Source organism: Capricornis sumatraensis, chromosome 5 (assembly GCF_032405125.1).
Source record: "Capricornis sumatraensis isolate serow.1 chromosome 5, serow.2, whole genome shotgun sequence".
NCBI classification, from domain to species: Eukaryota; Metazoa; Chordata; class Mammalia; order Artiodactyla; family Bovidae; genus Capricornis; species Capricornis sumatraensis.
Genome location: NC_091073.1, coordinates 108,866,765 through 108,884,898, shown reverse-complemented (window position 1 = coordinate 108,884,898; position 18,134 = coordinate 108,866,765). Strand labels below are relative to the sequence as shown.

General features: G+C 49.0%; 1 protein-coding gene across 1 annotated transcript in view; it reads right to left on the bottom strand.

Moving 5' to 3' along the window:
- Positions 1 to 18,134, bottom strand: part of TMEM178B (transmembrane protein 178B) — a 399,615-nt gene that overhangs the window by 254,603 nt on the left and 126,878 nt on the right. The window contains exon 2 of the mRNA XM_068973481.1: positions 11,816 to 11,929. Coding sequence (XP_068829582.1) covers positions 11,816 to 11,929 — 114 coding nt within the window. The remainder of the gene's footprint in view (positions 1 to 11,815; positions 11,930 to 18,134) is intronic.

The following is an 18,134-nucleotide window of genomic DNA, read 5'->3' as shown; positions in this document are numbered from 1 at the left end:
GTAAGTCAGTTATTTGGAATTCAGAACCCATTTCCAGAGAAGTCATATCTGTTATAAATGATGATTGGGTTTCTAGGCTGGCCCACAAAAGCCTATTTAACTCATAATGTAGATGAAATACTATACATTTGCAATGAAAAGCAACAGAAAAAAATATCCTGTTGTGATACCAGTAATTAAATGAAAAAGAAAAACAGAGAAGTGGAAAATAAATAGCTTTCTTTCGTTTCTTTTGAATACCAGAACTCTTGGATGGAGCGGGTGGGGAGTCTGGTTGCTCAAGGGGTGAGGAGCCTCATTCACTTTGGATAATGGGATGGAAGGAAAGTGGCTGATGGTGGGCGTGCGGGGCTGGAGGATGAATTAGAGCTGTTCTTTGGGATAATGGTGGGGCAGGGGGAGTAAAGCTTATTTGGGGAAGCAGGCAGAGAGGGGAAAAGAGAAAGTGAGTCAGCTTATCCTGTAAGACATAGGTAGGGACCCTTGGAGCAAGGAAAGAGCGTGAACCTTGCATTCACAAAGACCCGGGTTCTAGTTCTTCCTCCCAAAGGGCCATGGGCTGCGCAGTGCTCTAGCCTCCTCTCTTCCAACTGGGAAGTCACCAGCTAATCTCCAAGGGTAACCAATCCTCCTGCAATTCTTAGTCCTCCTTAGCTGGTAACAAGGAATGGCAGAAGTCATGACCAACCACAGCCAGCACCACCCCCTGGCCCCCCGTGGGCACTGGGTTGAAAATAAGGAGTTCCCTGAGGCTATTTCAGTATCTTTTTAAATCTTATTTTTTTCTTAACAGGAGAAAATAAAATTGAATTTTGCATGTCTGGGGGCTCCCTAAGAATATGAGGCCCTAAGTCTTTTCAATATGAACTTTTACCACAATTTTTGTCTTTGTTTTGGGAGTACATGCAATGATGCATCCAGACCACCATTCTTTAATTGGTTCTTTATTTTAAACATGTAGAAAACATCAGAATAACAGCAAAATATAAAAAGATGTAGTTTCTGAGTACCTGTCATAAGCAAGACTCTTAATAGGCGACTAAGAATTTGCTATTAAATTTTTAACAAATGTATGTTGTACTACAAAAAAAAAAAAAAGAGAGAGAGAGAGAGACAAAAAGGAGTTCCCTTTCCCCCAGGACAGGAATATTGCCTCCAGCATCACCTATTCTCTTCCTGGACACTCTCCTGCCTCTACTTCCAACACACTCACTGCATCCTCTTTGGGGAAGTGTCTTTTCACCTCAGGAATAAGAGAGGCTGTGATCATAGCACATACTGGAAACTGCAGCCTTCCTGGAAGGCAGGGCTAGGCTACAACAGTTAAGCAAGAATCATTTTCATATTCCCCTTGACAATTTCAACACAAATGTACTCACAGTATATTTATCTTCAAAGCTCTGAAGATGTTACTTTTTAGACACTTAGCATGTAAATCTTCTTTTAGAGGCTCCTGTTATTGTCTAAACTGCATCCCTTTTGGACACAACTGATAAATTAGACACTACTTTTTCTGTGCTATCCCACTGAGGATCCCAAACAGTGAGGATTCTCTGCTCTTAAACTCCTTTCCCAATATGCCACACTATTGCCACTCAGCACATAATATACTCAGCCACTTCCTACTCCCACACCGGAAACACCAGATGCCAGCTCCTATCACTTACACACACACACACACACACACACACACACACACACACCTGTGCAGACGGCAAACCCAAAGCAGACCCACCAACATATCCAGCCTTATACGAGGCACATTGACCCACACAGGCTACATACAGTTGAAGAGCAAAGCCCTTGAGTCCACAAAGTACCATTTCAGAGCCTTTCCCCCATTTCCTATGGAGAACCCAGTGCCAGGCACAGCTCTGTGTTCTGGTAATAACAGTACCTAATGCTGCTTGGTAGGGCTTCCCCGGTGGCTCACTGGTAAAGAATCCACCTGCCACTGCAGGAGATGTGGGTTTGATCCCTGGGTCGAGAAGATCCAGGGTAACCCACTCCAGTATTCTGGCCTGGGAAATCCCATGGACAGAGGAGCCTGGTGGGCTAGAGTCCGTGGGGTCACAAAAGAGTTGAACATAGCTTAACAACTGAAACAACAGCAACACTGCTTGGTATCAGCCTTTACTGACTTCACATGAACCATCTTATTTAACTTAAATTTTACAATAACTCTCAAGACAGTATTATTACCGCCAGTTTACTAATGACTGTACTGGGCTTAAAACATTCACGTAGTTTGCCCAGGGTCATACACCTTGAGAGCAACAGAGCTGGAACTCAATGCAATGTCCCCTGTCTTCAGTGAAGCTTCAAGTCTGTTTCTGAAAGGAGAACACTGCAGATACATGATAGGGATTTCAAGCTAGATAACAGGAGGATGCTCCATAATAGGGGGGAGAAAAAGGAAAATACACCTCATGTATCCCATGCCATTTTGTACAATTAACAGAAAAGAAAAGAAAGTAAAGTCATGTTCAACTTTTTGCGATCCAGTGGTCTGTAGCCTACCAGGCTCCGCCGTCCATGGAATATTCTAGGCAAGAGTACTGGAGTGGATTGCCATTTCCTTCTCCAGGGGATCTTCCCAACCCAGGGATCAAACCTGGGTCTCCCGCATTGTAGACAGACGCTTTACCATCTGAGCCACTAAGGAAGCCCATAATTAACAGAAAGAGATATGGAAAATGTTAAATTACCAAAGCTATAACCAAATAGAAACAGACAACACAAGCATGCAAGAAACATAAAAATCCTGGTTCCGTGTGGGAGGTACAAAACGCCGCATTCCCTCTCCAGCTCTCATCCAAAGCCCACCCACACTCTTTCCTCCCAGAAGACTTCACTGACCACTGCAGCCCCCACAATACCCTCCAGACCAAGAGTTCTCAAACGTGAATGTGTTAAGAGTCACGGATTCCTGGGCCCCGCTCATAAAGGTTTAGACTTGGTAGATTTGGGCTGAGGCCCAAGAATCTGCATTTCTAACAAGTTCCCAGATGCTGCTGACGCTTCCGGTCCATGAACCACAATTGAGCAGCACTGCTCTGGACTCCAATAGGACCTTTACCACACCAGGGAGAATCTGATTACCTTTTCCGTTAAGTGACATTGGTTCCCAGACGCCTTTCCCCTACCGTCTCCATAGTCCTCCCATCTTCAGAAGCAGCCTCATCCCCAAATCCCAGGACCAATCCTGATCACAGGCTGAGATGGCTGCTCCGACTAAAGTGGTCTCTCATCGTGTTCAAGGCGTAGTTGTTGCTGTTCAGTCACACATCATGTCCGACTCTTTGTGACCCCATGAACCGTAGCCTGCCGGCTCCTCTGTCCATGGGATTTCCCAGGCAGAAATACTGAAGTGGGTTGGCATTTCCTTCTCCATCAAGGTACGGTACCCTTGACCTTAAAACTGGTTTCTCTCCTTGTCACTGTTCTCTATTTCTTATTCTAATCCCCTAATGCTCCAGATTTCTTGAGAACGGGTGACTGGCTTCTGCTGGCCAAGCTTCTTCCCTATTGGATCATGTAGTCTTAAAGCCCCAAAGCAGCACTCAACTGTATTCATACCTGCTGACCCACTGTCTTGATGACAAGTGTCTGCTGCCCAGACATCCTTGTCTCATCCAACCCAGATTGCCTATCTCTGAGCTGTCCCTGCCTGCTGGAACATCAGCTCCTGGTCCTGTTTCTCCCCCTCACTGCTGCAGCTCCTGTGGACAGAGAGCTCCATTGTCCTAACTATTGGAAAGATGAGTCACCTGCCATACTGAGCTTCCTTTTTAGCACCTAGAGCTGGGACAGCTCCCCCGGAAGGGCCAAGAAGCAGCAGATCCTAAACCATCCCCACTTTTCCCCAGCTTGGGAAAAACAGGCCAAGCCTCTGAAATAGGATAGTTTTGTCTTATGCTTTGCTCTTATTTCCCATGCAATGAGTTCTTGCTCATGTAAGTGTGGAGGTCAGGACCCACGATGTGTGTGCGTACCAGCTGCACTAGCCTGCGCTCCTTGGGTAGTCAATAAACGTAAAGCCACAAGCAGTTTGATCCCTGGCCTAGTTGATACCTGGAAATATATCATCCAATTTGGAAAAGCAGGATACCTTTTAATATCCCTTCCAGTACCCAACACGGGGCTTCTCACGGAATGGGCACTCCATGAATAATGAATGAGTAAAAGAACAAACGGACGGTGGAAGCCAGTGGGGCTGCACCCAGGTCGCCTTTGTGGTGTCTGGATCAGGATGCTGGGCCAGAAGGAAACACCTTCCAATCTGCAGAAGCTGAGAGAATGCCTCTAGGCCAGACTCCCAACTAATTCCCAGCACAAAATCGGACCTGCACATTCAGATGAGCTGTGGCCTGAAGCTTGCAATTACACCAGCACAGTGGCTCTCAGGTTAGTTTCAGCACGTGGCTATGCTTAACAGAAAAGGTTGTAGCCTACTCTACACCCTCCCTCCTCACTCCAGGCCTCCTCTCTTCCCTACTCCTAGTTGTTCCCTACTCCTAGTTATCGCTTGGTTGTATCCGACTCTTTGTGACCCCATGGACTGTAGCCGCCGCACCCCCCACCCCCACCCCCCACCCCCGCCCGAATCCTCTGTCTATGGGATTTCTCAGGCAAGAATACTGGAGAGGGTCGCCATTTCCTTCTCCAGGGGATCTCCCAACCCAGGGATCAAACCCTTGTCTCTTGCGTTGGCAGGCGGATTCTTCACCACTGAGCCAACAGGGAAGCCTTACTTGTAAAGCGAAAGTTAAAGTGCTAGTCACTCAGCCGTGTCTGACTCTTTTGCGACTCCATGGACTGCAGCCCTCCAGGCTCCTCTGTCCACGGAATTCTCCAGGCAAGAATACTGGAGTGCGTTGCCATTCCCTTCTCCAGGGGATCTTCCCAACCCAAAGATCGAATTGGCGTCTCTTGTATTGACAGGTGGATTCTTTACCACGGAGCCGCCAGGGAAATCTTACTCCTAAGACCACCTCAAAAAGAAACTCTCCCTCTCGTCCACTCTATCTCCACCACTGGCCCCTAGGCAGGCCACCATCTAAGTAGGTGAGATCAACAGCTACACTTGTGTCATGATTTTAGAGCGTCTCCACATGACCTTTAGCACTTCATAGTCATTTGGGTGAGGTCTCCTGAAAACAACAACGCCATCAGGAGAGGTAACGCAAGAAGGCATTAACACACTCAAACAGGTTCACCCACGTAGTAAACCCGCTGTCTAGCAGAAGCCTGAGTAAGTGGGACAGGGGAGGGGGAGGTTTTGACAGGCAGGGAAAGCTGTGAAGGAAAGGAGTCCTGGCCTGGAGTTACAGCTGCCAGGCAGATGTAGGTGTGGTATCACATGAAGGAGTGCGCATTTCTCTGCGTAGCCTGTTGCAAAAATGCCATGGGAGCTTTAGGATGATAGGTCTAGGGCAGCCTTTGGGCTGCAGGCTTGGGTATCCTGAAAGGTTGACAATGTTCCCTGCAAGGTTAGGGGGATGGGGGACAGACAGATGTGTAATGGATTACAAAAGGCCAAGATTTCAGAACACCAAGCAACCTACGGGGATGCTCTGTTGGCTGAGTTCCTCTGCTACCAAGCTTCCAGAATTCCAGGGAGGGCATCTGGCCAGAGATGACCCCCATGGATGCCAGGCAGGCAAGCAGGAGGCAGCTCACAACAGATTGCCCACGCTGAGAACTCACACTGGCTGGGCACAGATGCAGGAGAAGGGAAATGGTTGACACCGCAGGAGACGTAAGCTTCCCATGCCTGGGATGTTTACCTCATTAGGACGTTTTAGGTAACATCAGCCAAAAACAAAAAGGGAAAACAGCTGGAGGGAGTCCGCTGGAGCTCAGACCTGGATTCTGAGGCCAAGAGAAGACCTCTACTCAGCCCCTTCCTCCCTGGCTTGGTTAGTCCGTCAACAAAGAAGTCAGCACAACGTGGATTGGGTTCCTATGAGGAAACTCTTGAGCCACCCTCCAAGGAGCATTGCAGCTGGTATGAACAGAGAGGCAGTTATTGTTGTTATAGTTACTGTTATCATCATCCCAAGCTCTTGTGTCTACACATTCATCTTGTCATGACCAGAGATGTCTGGGGAATAAGGGACCAGAAACCTAGGGAACTCCTGGGCTGAGTCCAGAGGTCTGAATAGGAGTAAAGTTCAGAGGGCTTGCAATGTGGGAGACCTGGGTTCGATCCCTGGGTTGGGAAGATCCCCTGGAGAAGGGAAAGGATACCCACTCCAGTATTCTGGCCTGGAGAATTCACAAAGAGTCAGACACAACTGAGCGACTTTCACTTTCACTGGAATGACCAGGCCAGCTCATTGGGAAAGGAAAAAACAAGCACCATCAGGCAAGGAGTCAACACAAGTCCAAGGCCAGAAGGCCAACGCCAACAGGGAGGGGCAAGGAGCAGCTTGGGACTCAACAGGTGGGCGGTACCTGGGGGTGGCTGGAGGGAGTCTTGGCACCAGGAAGGGTTCAGGGACAGAAGGGGTTAATTCTGAAAAGAGAGGAGGGTGTGGAAGAGGCTGGAGGAGGAACCAGGTAGGGCTTGACCAAGCAGAGTAAGAGGAGAGTGAGGCATGGAGATCCACAGCAGAGCAGCAGACAGCCTGAGCTTCAGCTCAGGTACACATCCTGGAAGGGGCTGGTGCCCCACCAGACTAAACTCAAAACTACAGGCCCCCAGCGTAAACAGCCAGGGGCCTCGGGGTCAGGGTCTAAGTGTATCATCCAAGGGGCATGCAGGAGAGAAGACACTTCTGAATTTCACTTCTCCTCCTTCTTTGCATCATGTTCGCTGAAATGTCTTTGCTCCTCTGCAAAGCCGTCATCTCTGTCTGTCACCCCTCCCCCAATACCTTTCCCCTCCTCTTCCCCTCCCTCTTGAACTACATACATATTGTTTCTGATTCGACTTTGCAAGGCTACCACGTGAGTGTGTGTTTGTGTCACTGGGGGGTAGGGGGGTGGGGTGAGCCCTCAGGAGGACAGCAGGGGGTGGGGCGGGGGAATGTCAGGGGGCAGAGATCCTCTCTCCTTCTCTCCCTCCCTGGCCAGCTGGAAACGTGCTGTGTGACCATCCAATTTAATTAGCTGAACTTCCTTGATAGTCTTGATAGAAGGAAGCTTAAAAAAAAAAAAAAAAAAACACGCTTTTTTGGCTCTCAGCCTCTTGAAAGATAATGGAGAGGATCTGATTGCAGGAACGTGGAGCCCCAGCTCCCTGATTTCCCACTGCCAGGGGCAATCAACTGTGAGCTGAAACCTCCATCTTGAAAACGCCAAGCCGAATGAGAGGATCTGAGTTCACAGGCACAGAGCTCCAGAGTCTTGGAGCTCGAACCGCCAGGGGAGCCCCTGACGCGCACAGTGGGAGACCACGTGGATAAAGGGCTGTCCTCCCCACAGCCTCCAGCGGTGCCTGCTCTGCAGCCCTCAGGCAGGCCCCCCGCAGGTGCCCCCCACCCCGGGGTCACTGGCGTTGCCCAAGCACAGCTCCACTCCACGGCAGCTTCTCCTTGCAGAAGTACGCACATCCCAGCACCACCCCCTCCCCAGACCCAGCTTTCTCAGCCCCCCTTGGCTTCCCCAGGTCCTATCAGAGGCCCCCTCAGACCTCCCCTTCCCACCCACCCATCCTTGCCCTGCTACTGGCTACGTCCAGGCCCCCACCCCCGTGGTGAAGGGGCATTCCAAAGGGATGCCAGTGAGGGAAAGCAAAGGCACAGCTGCTGGGGATGGCCTCAGGGGCTCCTGGAGGCGGCAGAATCCTCCAAACCAGCACGCGACCCAAGCCTGAGCTTCAGAGCACGAGAAGCCCATAGGGATGTGTTCAGGCAAGAGGAGGAAGCGTCGCCGTTTAAGATGCCACTATACTGCCAGCCTGCGTCCCCTGACCACTGCCAATCTTGCCCTGCCACTCATCTCCTGCAGCCACCAGCCCCCACTCCTGGCCGGCCTGGCCACACGTGCCCATCCTGCTCCAGCCCTGGAGATGGCAGGAAGACCCAGCAGGAGTCCAATGCCCCCTTGGAGCCCACCAAGGCTGGACCAACGCCGCTCGGGGTGGCACACAGGCAGGAAGATAAGGTGGGCTGCTCCCAGGAGACAGTCAGGTCTGGGGGGGTTGAGGGCACAGTCCCTACTATTGACAGAGTTCTACCTTCTCTGGGGGAGCTCTTGCCAGGGTGGGAAGGAGAAACGGGCACATCCAGCTCTTTGTCAGCAATTACCATCTAAGACAGATTCAGAACCCTGTCACCAAATCACTCAGAAAACTCAGCATTCAAACCTCCATTGCAGAGACTACCCTACACACACACAGACACACAGACACACACACACACACACACACATGAGACCTCTGACCTTTACTCCCCAGAGTGATGGTTATTATCTCCTTACACCTGGATTTGTAACCCCAGCAACCTACAGATTAATTTTATTCTTTTACCTGATAGTCACAGGACCATAAGGTGAATGAGCTCTCAGCCAAACAGTTAAGCCTCTCATTGGTGGAATTAACTGTTCAAAAGTCACAGCATAGTTTTAAACCAAATGGTGCTTTTCTTACTTGAAAAAAGATTTGTTTCACAAGAGTGTTTGATGATCACATGCAAATTCTTTTGTTTAAATTTAAACTTTTTATTCACTATTGGGGTACAGCTGATTAATAATACTGTGATATTTTCAGACGAACAGTGAAGGACTCAGCCATACATATACATGCATCCATCCTCCTCCAAACTCCCCTCCATCCAGGCTTACATGCAAATGCTTAATGAAAATGTATGTAATCAGTATAACCTAAGAGTCATCAAAGTCTGAAATATTTGCCCAGAATTATTTCAGCAGGAAAAAAATCAAATTTTTTGCTTTAACAGAAAATCATTTACTGAGAAAAATTATTGAATATAAGATATTATGGTGAAATTATAAAACAATAACCAATCTAGCATTAAATGAATTTATTTGATCCCACTAACAATCTTAAAGAATACAGGATTCTCAAATAAGTAAAGAAATTAGAGTCTGATTTTCTTTTTTTAATTTCTAAAGCTCCATCATAGGGGTTTGCTAATCTTTGACCATTTCTACTCTATTTCAAAGGAGCTTATACGCCCACTTCCTATCTAGTGTCATCAATATCTGACCTTTGAAAACTAAACTTGACATTTACTACGCTTCCCCATGGGCTTCCCTGGTGGCTCGGTTGGTAAAGAACCTGCCCGCCATGCAGGAGCCCAGCTGCAATACAGGAAACCTGGGTTTGATCCCTGGGTTAGGAAGATCCTCTGGAGAAGCAAATGGTAGCCCAACTCCTGAAAACTCCATAGATAGAAGAGCCTCGCAGGCTACAGTGCATGGGGTTGCAGAGTCAGACACAACTGAGCACGACATGCTCTTTCTTTTTTCTTCCTGTCTATGGTTCCCCATTGTGTCAACACTGCCAATTACACTTAGCAGCAGCTTCAGATACGACCGATGCTCACCTGCCCTCTGATAAAAATAGCTGCCGTGGATGTCGGGAACAGCAGACGCTCTCTGCTGGCTTCACAGCCCATCAGGCCGCTTTGTGAAACAGGCAGATGAATCCCACACCAAAGGGGAGCCTCGACTCCACCCAACATGGGGTGCCCAAAATTCCGCATGCATCAGTCACTGAGACGGCTTTTATCAGTTAAAAATAGATCTGTTCGCACCCCCATTCACCACAGCAGAGGCTCACGCTGGATTCTGCAGAGCTAAGGGCACTCCAGTTTCAGAACAAGAACCCTGGAGACACAGGGCTCAGAGAAGGTCCATAACGCTGAGCATCAGCCTCTTTTTGATCTTTGCTAACACCATGTAACATACTTTCAGGGATGTCGCCATGGGTCGTCCATCTGAATTCCAGATTCTCTGCTGTGTGCACAGCTAAAAAAGCTCTACCAGGCCTCCCATGAAGTGCATCTGTGCCATTCACACTAGACTAACTCTCCTTGCTGAAACACTTTCACAAGCTATCTTAATTGCTTGAAGCAATTACACTATATTGTAATTAGCGCATTGCCTTATAATTATTTGCTTTGAGAATGTCTCTCTCCACTCCTCCCTGCCCTCCTCCACCTCCAGACGTGAGCTCTTTGAAAGAATTCTCTGTGGCCTGGGTGTCCACCATGTGCCCTAGTATACCGAAAAACTTGGTAACTGGGACTAAATTGAGTGGAATTGAATGGAAGCTGCAATACCAACAACTTCTTTAATTCAATGATGACTCCCCCTCCAGTTATATTAAGTGGTTTATTCAACCAAGCTTGTCACTTATCTTGAACATGCATTGTAGGTGTCTATTCGGTGACTATCCTAGACCAAGGCAATGTGAAAAATAAGCAGTCACGGTCAAGGATTTATATACTTGGCTTCTGGTATGTCTACCTCCAAAAAGGAAATTAATAACCCTTACTAGTGTCCCTAAGGCAAATCTCACATTAAAGTTAAGTATGTGGGAAGCTTAGCTCAACATCGAGCACACGAGGGTGCCTGTTGGACATTCCCTCTCTGTCCTCAGGGTCTGGTTTGTGCCTCCACCAGTGATAAAGCTTGTAGGAGGAACCATTTGGTTAATGCCTTCCCATCTACTCACACCTGCCCCTACAACCATTTGGGGCCAGTGGCTCTAGATAGCACTCATCTAGACACCTAGTCACAATATTTTTCCTGAAACCAATGGATCATTGCTCTGTTTGTTTAATTTTACTTGTTTCTCACCCCGCCCATCAACATATGGTGATTTGATTAAAACCACTACCAAAAAGTGGAACAGACCCAGTGGGCTCCATGCATGCCAAAAATAACTAGGCAACAACAAAGAGAAGAAAGATGGTTTCGGCCTTCATCAAAGCTTACCCATGACAGGATCCTTGTTTTCAATAAAGAGCCTCCTTCATGTATACATGAAAACTGAAACTCAACCTTGTGACATTATGTGAAAAAGCTGAAATCAGGAAGAAATGACAAGCACACCCGCGGTGGCGTGGAGCTTACTAGCAGAAGAACATGTTCACGTGAACCATGCCTGCGACAAAGCAGAGTTATCCTTACACAGACAAGCAGGTGGATCCCTGTGGAGCAGAAAGGTAAAAATAGCCAACCAACTCTGTTTGCTCATTAAGTCATGGTCTTATCATATTAATAATTTAAGTCTCTGAGAATTCCTGACCAAAATCTTCCCTAACCAATGAAGGCATACATTCTGATCTTCGCTGAGCCATCACAGGAGAATCCAGGTCCCAAAGCCTTTCATTCTCCGGGAGATAAATTTGTCAGTGGAGGACCAGGCCTTCCCACTCAGGCGCCCCCGCTCAACTGCAAATTTCCAGTGCGATATTGCCTGCAACCAACAGCAGGTCTTAACCCACACAGAGGATGACACGAGGGATTAGCAGGTTGCCACAATAATGCCCCGAGCAACTTGGAGACAAGCTGGACTTGAATCCCAGGAGTTGGTTCAGTCAGGTAGGTGAAATCTGAAATGCCTACCAGGGTAGCAAAGCAAGACCATGGATCATTGTCTAGCGGTTAATCGTTTTTTGTGTCAATTGTAGAAGCAAACTCCTCAAAACTGCAATACAATCAGAACCAACTGGGGCAGTTCAGACCCACAGATATTCAGACTTTAAGGATTGCCACCATGTTCTGAGACTGTCCACAGGTCTCTGATAGAGGTCCATCTGTCCAAACTGCTGATGGGCATCCAATGTCCATGCCCTCCAAAGGTCACAGCCAAGGAAAGAGACTCAGGTGTACTTACGCAGAGCATGCCACTCATCCTGGCGGATGGTCTTCGTGATGTTGAAGGTGAGGTTCCTGGGGATGGTGGCTGAGGAGTAGTGGTATTTGATGTATGTGCACCGCTCAATTTCTCCTGGAAAAGAGACAGGAGGCCAAGTGTTAATGAGGCAGCAACCATGTCTGGGGCAGTTTCCAGGATCTGCTTTTCTATCCTGGGGAGAGAGACTTGTTTCATATTGGGCCTGGTGACACCAACATTTTATAAATACAAGGCAGTAACCTCAGCTCCAAAAGAACAAAAGAGAAGAACAAAATCAAACACCATCAATTTAGATGGCGCTAGTGGTAAGGAACCCACCTGCCAGCGCAGGATTTGAAAGGGACTGCGGTTCGATCCCTGGGTTGGGAAGATGCCCTGGAGAAGGAAACAGCAACCCACTCCAGTATTCTTGCCTGGGAAATCCTATGGACAGAGAAGTCTGGCGGGCTACAGTTCGTGAGGTCACAAATAATCAGACACAACTGGGTGCGCACACACACAGACACAGACACAGACACACAGACACACACAGACACACACAGACAGACACACACACAGACACACACACACAGACACACACACACAGGCACACACACAGACACACACACAGACGCACACACACAGACACACAGAGACACACAGACACACAGAGACACACACAGACACACACACAGACACACACACACGCACATACAGACACACACACACAGACACACACACACACAGACACAGACACACACACAGACACACACAGACACACACACACACACAGACACACACACAGACACACACACACAGACACACACAGACACACAGACACACACAGAGACACACACACACAGACACAGACACACAGACACACACACAGACACACACAGACACACACACACACACACAGACACACAGACACAGACACACACACACACACCCTCTGGCATCATTCAGAGACAGGAAGAGTCCAAGTTGAGGCTGATGGCAGCTTGTTAAGAAAGTAGTACCCATATGTTTAACCTTAAGAAAATCAACTTATATGTCAAGGGAGGATGTTTGGTATCTAAAAAACATTTACTGTTTGCACCCATGGACCAGCAGCGAGCAGGCTTCAGCCTTAATCACGTAGCACGTGCTGTCTTGTGGAAAGGTGAGCTAGAGGGGCCTCTTCCCTCTTCTCTATCCCATGGCCCCCACCAGCCTCACCTCTAAACACAGAGCACTCCGTTCCATCTGCACCTCCCTGAACCAGTCTCCTCTCAGATTTCTTGGACAAAATCGAAGTCCCGTGACACTCAATTGCCTGGTCCAATTACGACCTTTTCTGAGACGCTGTTATCAATCAGTGCAAGCTTTGCTAGTCAGATTATAAAAATAGTTCTATATCTCAGAGCCAGAGGTTCTCAAATGGTAGCCCTGGGGCCACAGCATCAGCATTCCCTGGAAACCTGCTAGAAATGCCACTTCCCAGGCCTAACCCCACACCTGCTGAATCAAAACCCCCACGGTAGAGCCTGCAATATGAATTTTACTAGGCCCTCCAGGTAATTCTGTTGCACACTTGAGTTTGAAAACTGCCGCCTTCGAGAATCTAATAGAATTGCCGATGAGTGAGTTTATAAATCCGCCGGCTTGGCCAAATTCAAAAGGTAAGCAAGATTAGGAGATCTTGGTCTCCTGCAGGCTCTTCTATTGGCACTTACTTCTCCGGGGGATATTAAAACTCAAGTGTCAGGGCGTCATGAAAAATCAGGAAAGGAGTGATTTTTAAAGGTTAGGGGTTTTAAATTTTGGTTTTGCACCTGAATGGATTTTGATGGTAATCCATTTTGCACCCCACGGATTTTCAATTTATAAGTAGTGGCACCTGATTGAATTGTCTGACCCCTGGCTCACTGTCAGCAGGGAACCTGGCAATAGGTGGAGTGCAGTAATTGAGACAGCGCCTTATTGTAAATCACGGCTGGATGATCGCCCACTGCTAGCTACTGGCAGACACTCCTGTGATGGGACAGACACTGTCCAGAGGCAAAGTTCTGAGGAAAGCGTTCGGTACTCTTTTTTTTTTTTTTTTAATTTCTCAGCTCCTCCGCCTCTGTCCTCTTAGCCCACAAACATCCTGAAGTCTCTCATGGGCCCACCATCCCCCCCACGACATCCCCCCCACGACATCCCCCACCTCTGTCTTCCTTCTTCCCTCACCTGCTACACTTCTAGAAAAACCAGTCTTCCTGACAGTCTCCGCTTCCAGAACCCACATTCACATCTCATTTCTATAACTATTTCCATTGACAGCATCAGTTCCCATCCAGTCTACATCACAAAGCCCAGGGCCATCCCCAGGGCTTTCCAGGGCTCCAGTGGTGCCCCTCCTCCCTGGCATCCAGCTGGTCACTGAATTCCGACAGTTCTATGTCAGAAATGTCCCTGGAATCCAGCCTGCCTGCCCTCTGTCCCCACTCCCTCCATCATAGCTGCGAGAACACAATGACCGATCTCAACAAACAGCCACACTGACTGAGGACTTACGAGGTAGGAGGGACCTGCCAAGTGCCTAGTAGACCAGTGGTTTCCAACTTAGGTCTTGGAGCACATAGGAAAGATGTGTGCAAGGCAGCAGGTGGGCTGCTGGGCCTTGTCCAGCCTCCCCAAGGGCCGAAGTAGCCACATCCCCATAACCCATGTGTGGTTTCTATATGTGTCATCATCCCTGGGTCAGGAAGATCCCCTGCAGAAGGAAGTGGACATCCACTCCAGTACTCTTGCCTGGAGAATCCCATGGAAAGAGGAGTCTGGTGGGCTGCAGTCCATGGCGTCGCTAAGAGTCAGACACGACCGAGCAATTGACACTTACTTACACTTACATACATGCGTGTCCCACTGGTGGCACACTCTGTTATGAACAATGCCTTACTAATCCTTCTGTAACCCAATTAAGTAAGTGCTATTATACTCCTCACCCCTATTTTACAACTAAGAAAATGGAGGCTCAAGAAGATTAAGTGACTTGCCCAAGGTAGGAGCAGGGCCAGGATGAGAACACAGGATCGCCTTATTAGGGTATCTCTCCTGTCAGGCCACCCTCCGTACTGCTGCTCAGACTGTACCATAGAAAGAAAATGCAGTCTATCTTGCAGGGGATAAACCCCACACTCCTGGCAGAAAGTCCCAGCCCCCACTTAGCCCCAACAAGGACACACCCTAGGCTCCAGTCCGGTGCCCTCCCCACCCTGCCCCATCAAGGGCGGATCCACTCACAACTCTGTCCCTCCTCTCCTCCCCACCTTTCTTTCACCAGGCAGGAGCCTCCAGCTCCTCAGGAAAGCCCCACTCACATCTAGGACAGCACCCAGCAGCAGGCATCCAACGGCCCCGCCCCTCTCCCCCTCCCTGATCAGGTTGTCCCGCTACAGCCAGCACACCAATGAGCTGTGATTTATCCATTTACACGCCTCACTCCTCCACTGGATACTAGTTTCTGGAGGGCAGGGACTTGTCTTATTCATTCATCTTTATCTCCCTGGCCCCCAGCACAGAGTGAGCACCAAGAACCTATGCTTTGAAGAAAGCGATGACTAATACAAGGCGCCCTTTATAAGATCACAGTGGGTAAGGAATCCAACTGCTTCTATTGTGTGCAAGGGATTAAAATAATGGAGGCAAATTAGAATGTCATGAATAAATGGAGGTGACTGTTGCAGAATTCTGGAAGCCTATGGCAAATACCTCTTTCCCGTCTGGACCATGTAAGGAGAGGCTTGTCAATCACTTAAGAACACAGAATAGCCTCTTACCACACTTTGTAAATGTAATCCAAGGGACAACTAGGTCAATGGTTTCAGGGTAGAAAAAAGACAGAGGAAAGAAAGAGAGGGAGATATTAGGGAGAAAGGGTTTTTACATGAATATCGTGAGCAAGCGCGTGGGCCATACACAGTTGAGCAGGCTGCACACCACACAAGGATGCCTCTCGGGGTACCTGCGTGCTGAAGTACAGCCGCTGCTCTGCTTGCGAAGACCTGCACCATGGTGGGGTATTCAGGGGATGTCTCAGTCAGAGAGGCTGCCTTCACCTAATTTGCACAAAGATGGCATGAGAACTAGGAGCCACCCTACACTCCATAATTTCAAGATCAAACAAAATACTCCCTGGGCCCAGCTTGGAAGATACGAGATGGAATCCCACTGGTAACAGCTAGATGAGTGCCTGTCACTCACATCTGAAAGAAGTACCTGATTTCCTGGCTAGGACCAGGTTCTCTCGGCCTCAAAACATACTCAACAAGTGGCCACAGGTTCCAGGCTTCCTCCCTCGGCCCCAGCCTACCCAGCCAGCCAGGGAAGAGGCCACCTGACACTCAACAAGAGAAAGACACTGATGGACAGGCGCGTTGGGCAGCCGGCCAGGGAGCTTGGCTGGAGAACTTCCCAACAGCCCCGCTGGAGGCCCTCACTATTTGCTTTGCCTCAGGGATGCAAGCATCCTGCCTTTGACAGCAATTAAATTTGAAAGACTCAAATATTGCCTAAGAAGAAAGGCAAAATATTTACCCATGTGTCTGCAGGTCCTGTCAGTGTGCTGGGCTTTTGTCAATACAGGCGCCATCTGGGCACCAAATTCGTGTGCCCAGAATGTGGGCTTCCCAACACAAACAGGTTTTCCTGCGAAGGACGGTGGAAGGTAACAGAGAAGCCTGTGACCTTCCCCGACTCCTGCACTCTAGCCCAGAGAGGGGAGCTTCCCCCTCCTGCAGCCTCAGCTGAGGGGCCAAAAATCTGGTCAGTGAGGCATCAAGGGTTGGGGGTGCCTCCTGTGGGCAACTTAGGACTTGATATCTTCAGCCATGCCCTGCCTTCTGAGCTGAGGACCCTCCAGTCTGCATATCAGAGTCCCAAAGTGTTAGTTGCTCAGTCATATTTGACTCTTTGCGACCCCTTGGACTGCAGCCCACCAGGTTCTTCCAACCATGGAATTCTCTAGGCAAGAATATTGGAGTGGGTGGCCATTCCCTTCTCCAGGAGGATCTTCCTGACCCAGGGATTGAATCAGGGTCTCCTGCGTTGCAGGCAGATTCTTTACCATCTGAGCCACCATCAGAGTCCCAGGGAGACAGGATACCCAAACAGGTAACTGAGGAGGGTTTCCAAAGCGGTCAGTTTACAAAGCTGAGCATAGGGTGTAAAGGGACCAGGCAAGGGTGGGGCAGGGCCCCGGGGCTGGCGACATAAGGAGGTGGGGCAACCCCAAGGCTGGGCAAGGCAGAGCAGGGACCATCACGGGAATCTGCAGAAGAGGGCCCTGGGAGGGAGATGGGGAGGGTACAGCCCACCTGTGTGAGGGGCAGGATGTAAATGCCCAATCTCTCACTCCTCCCACCCACACCTCCTGCCAAGTCTCCCCAGAGCTGAACCCACCTAGAAGTCAAAGGGCAGGCCAGCCTCCGAGCACAGAGCAGGTAAAGACGGAACTGGACTCAACTGGACTCAAGGGACAAATGCAAGCATCCAGCCCTCTCCCCTTCTACATCATCACTCCAGCTTCCCCTAGTCCAACGGGAGCACCTACCCCCTTCCCTTCCACCTCTCAAAGTCCTCAGTGACAAAGGGAGCCCCAGGAACAAGAACAGGGGAACACAGTTCTCATCTTTTCTCTCCATTTCAAAAGCTTTAAGACCCAAGGCATGAGTCTGGTAATTCACGTCAAGTCCTGATGTGGTCCCTGCACACAGCAAGTGCTCAATAAATACTACTGGGTTGGCTAAGAAGTTCACTGGGGCTTTTTCTTAACGTCTTATGGAAAAAACCCAAACTCTCTGGCCAGTCTCACAGTCATGATGAATCACTGCCTTGATACTACTTACTCTAAGGGGAAAGACCACAGGAAATCAGAAATAATATCAGCAATGTTTGCATCACATTACATACACACAGAGGCAGCACGTGGGGTATGGGGGTGGGGAGAGGAAGAGAGAGAAATTTCATACGCAGTAACCCTAGAAGACTTGTAGCTCAGAACCCTGACATGTGCTGGGCATATGAGGAAACAGACTGGAGGGGAGCAGAAGAGATGGCCCACATGATGAACTCTGGATTCTGATCCCACCCTACAAGGAAACCACAGGCGAGGTTCCTTTCACATGCATCTACTATTAGCAAGGTGTGCTTTCCAGGAGTCTGCTTCTCCAGAGTTGTGCATGGTAAGTGGAAAGCTTCTAAGGCAGGGAAACTTTAGAGGCAGTGCTAGGACTCAGCCCCATGCCATCTAGAATCACCTCCCGTAAACAGGTGCCACAGTACTTATATTCAT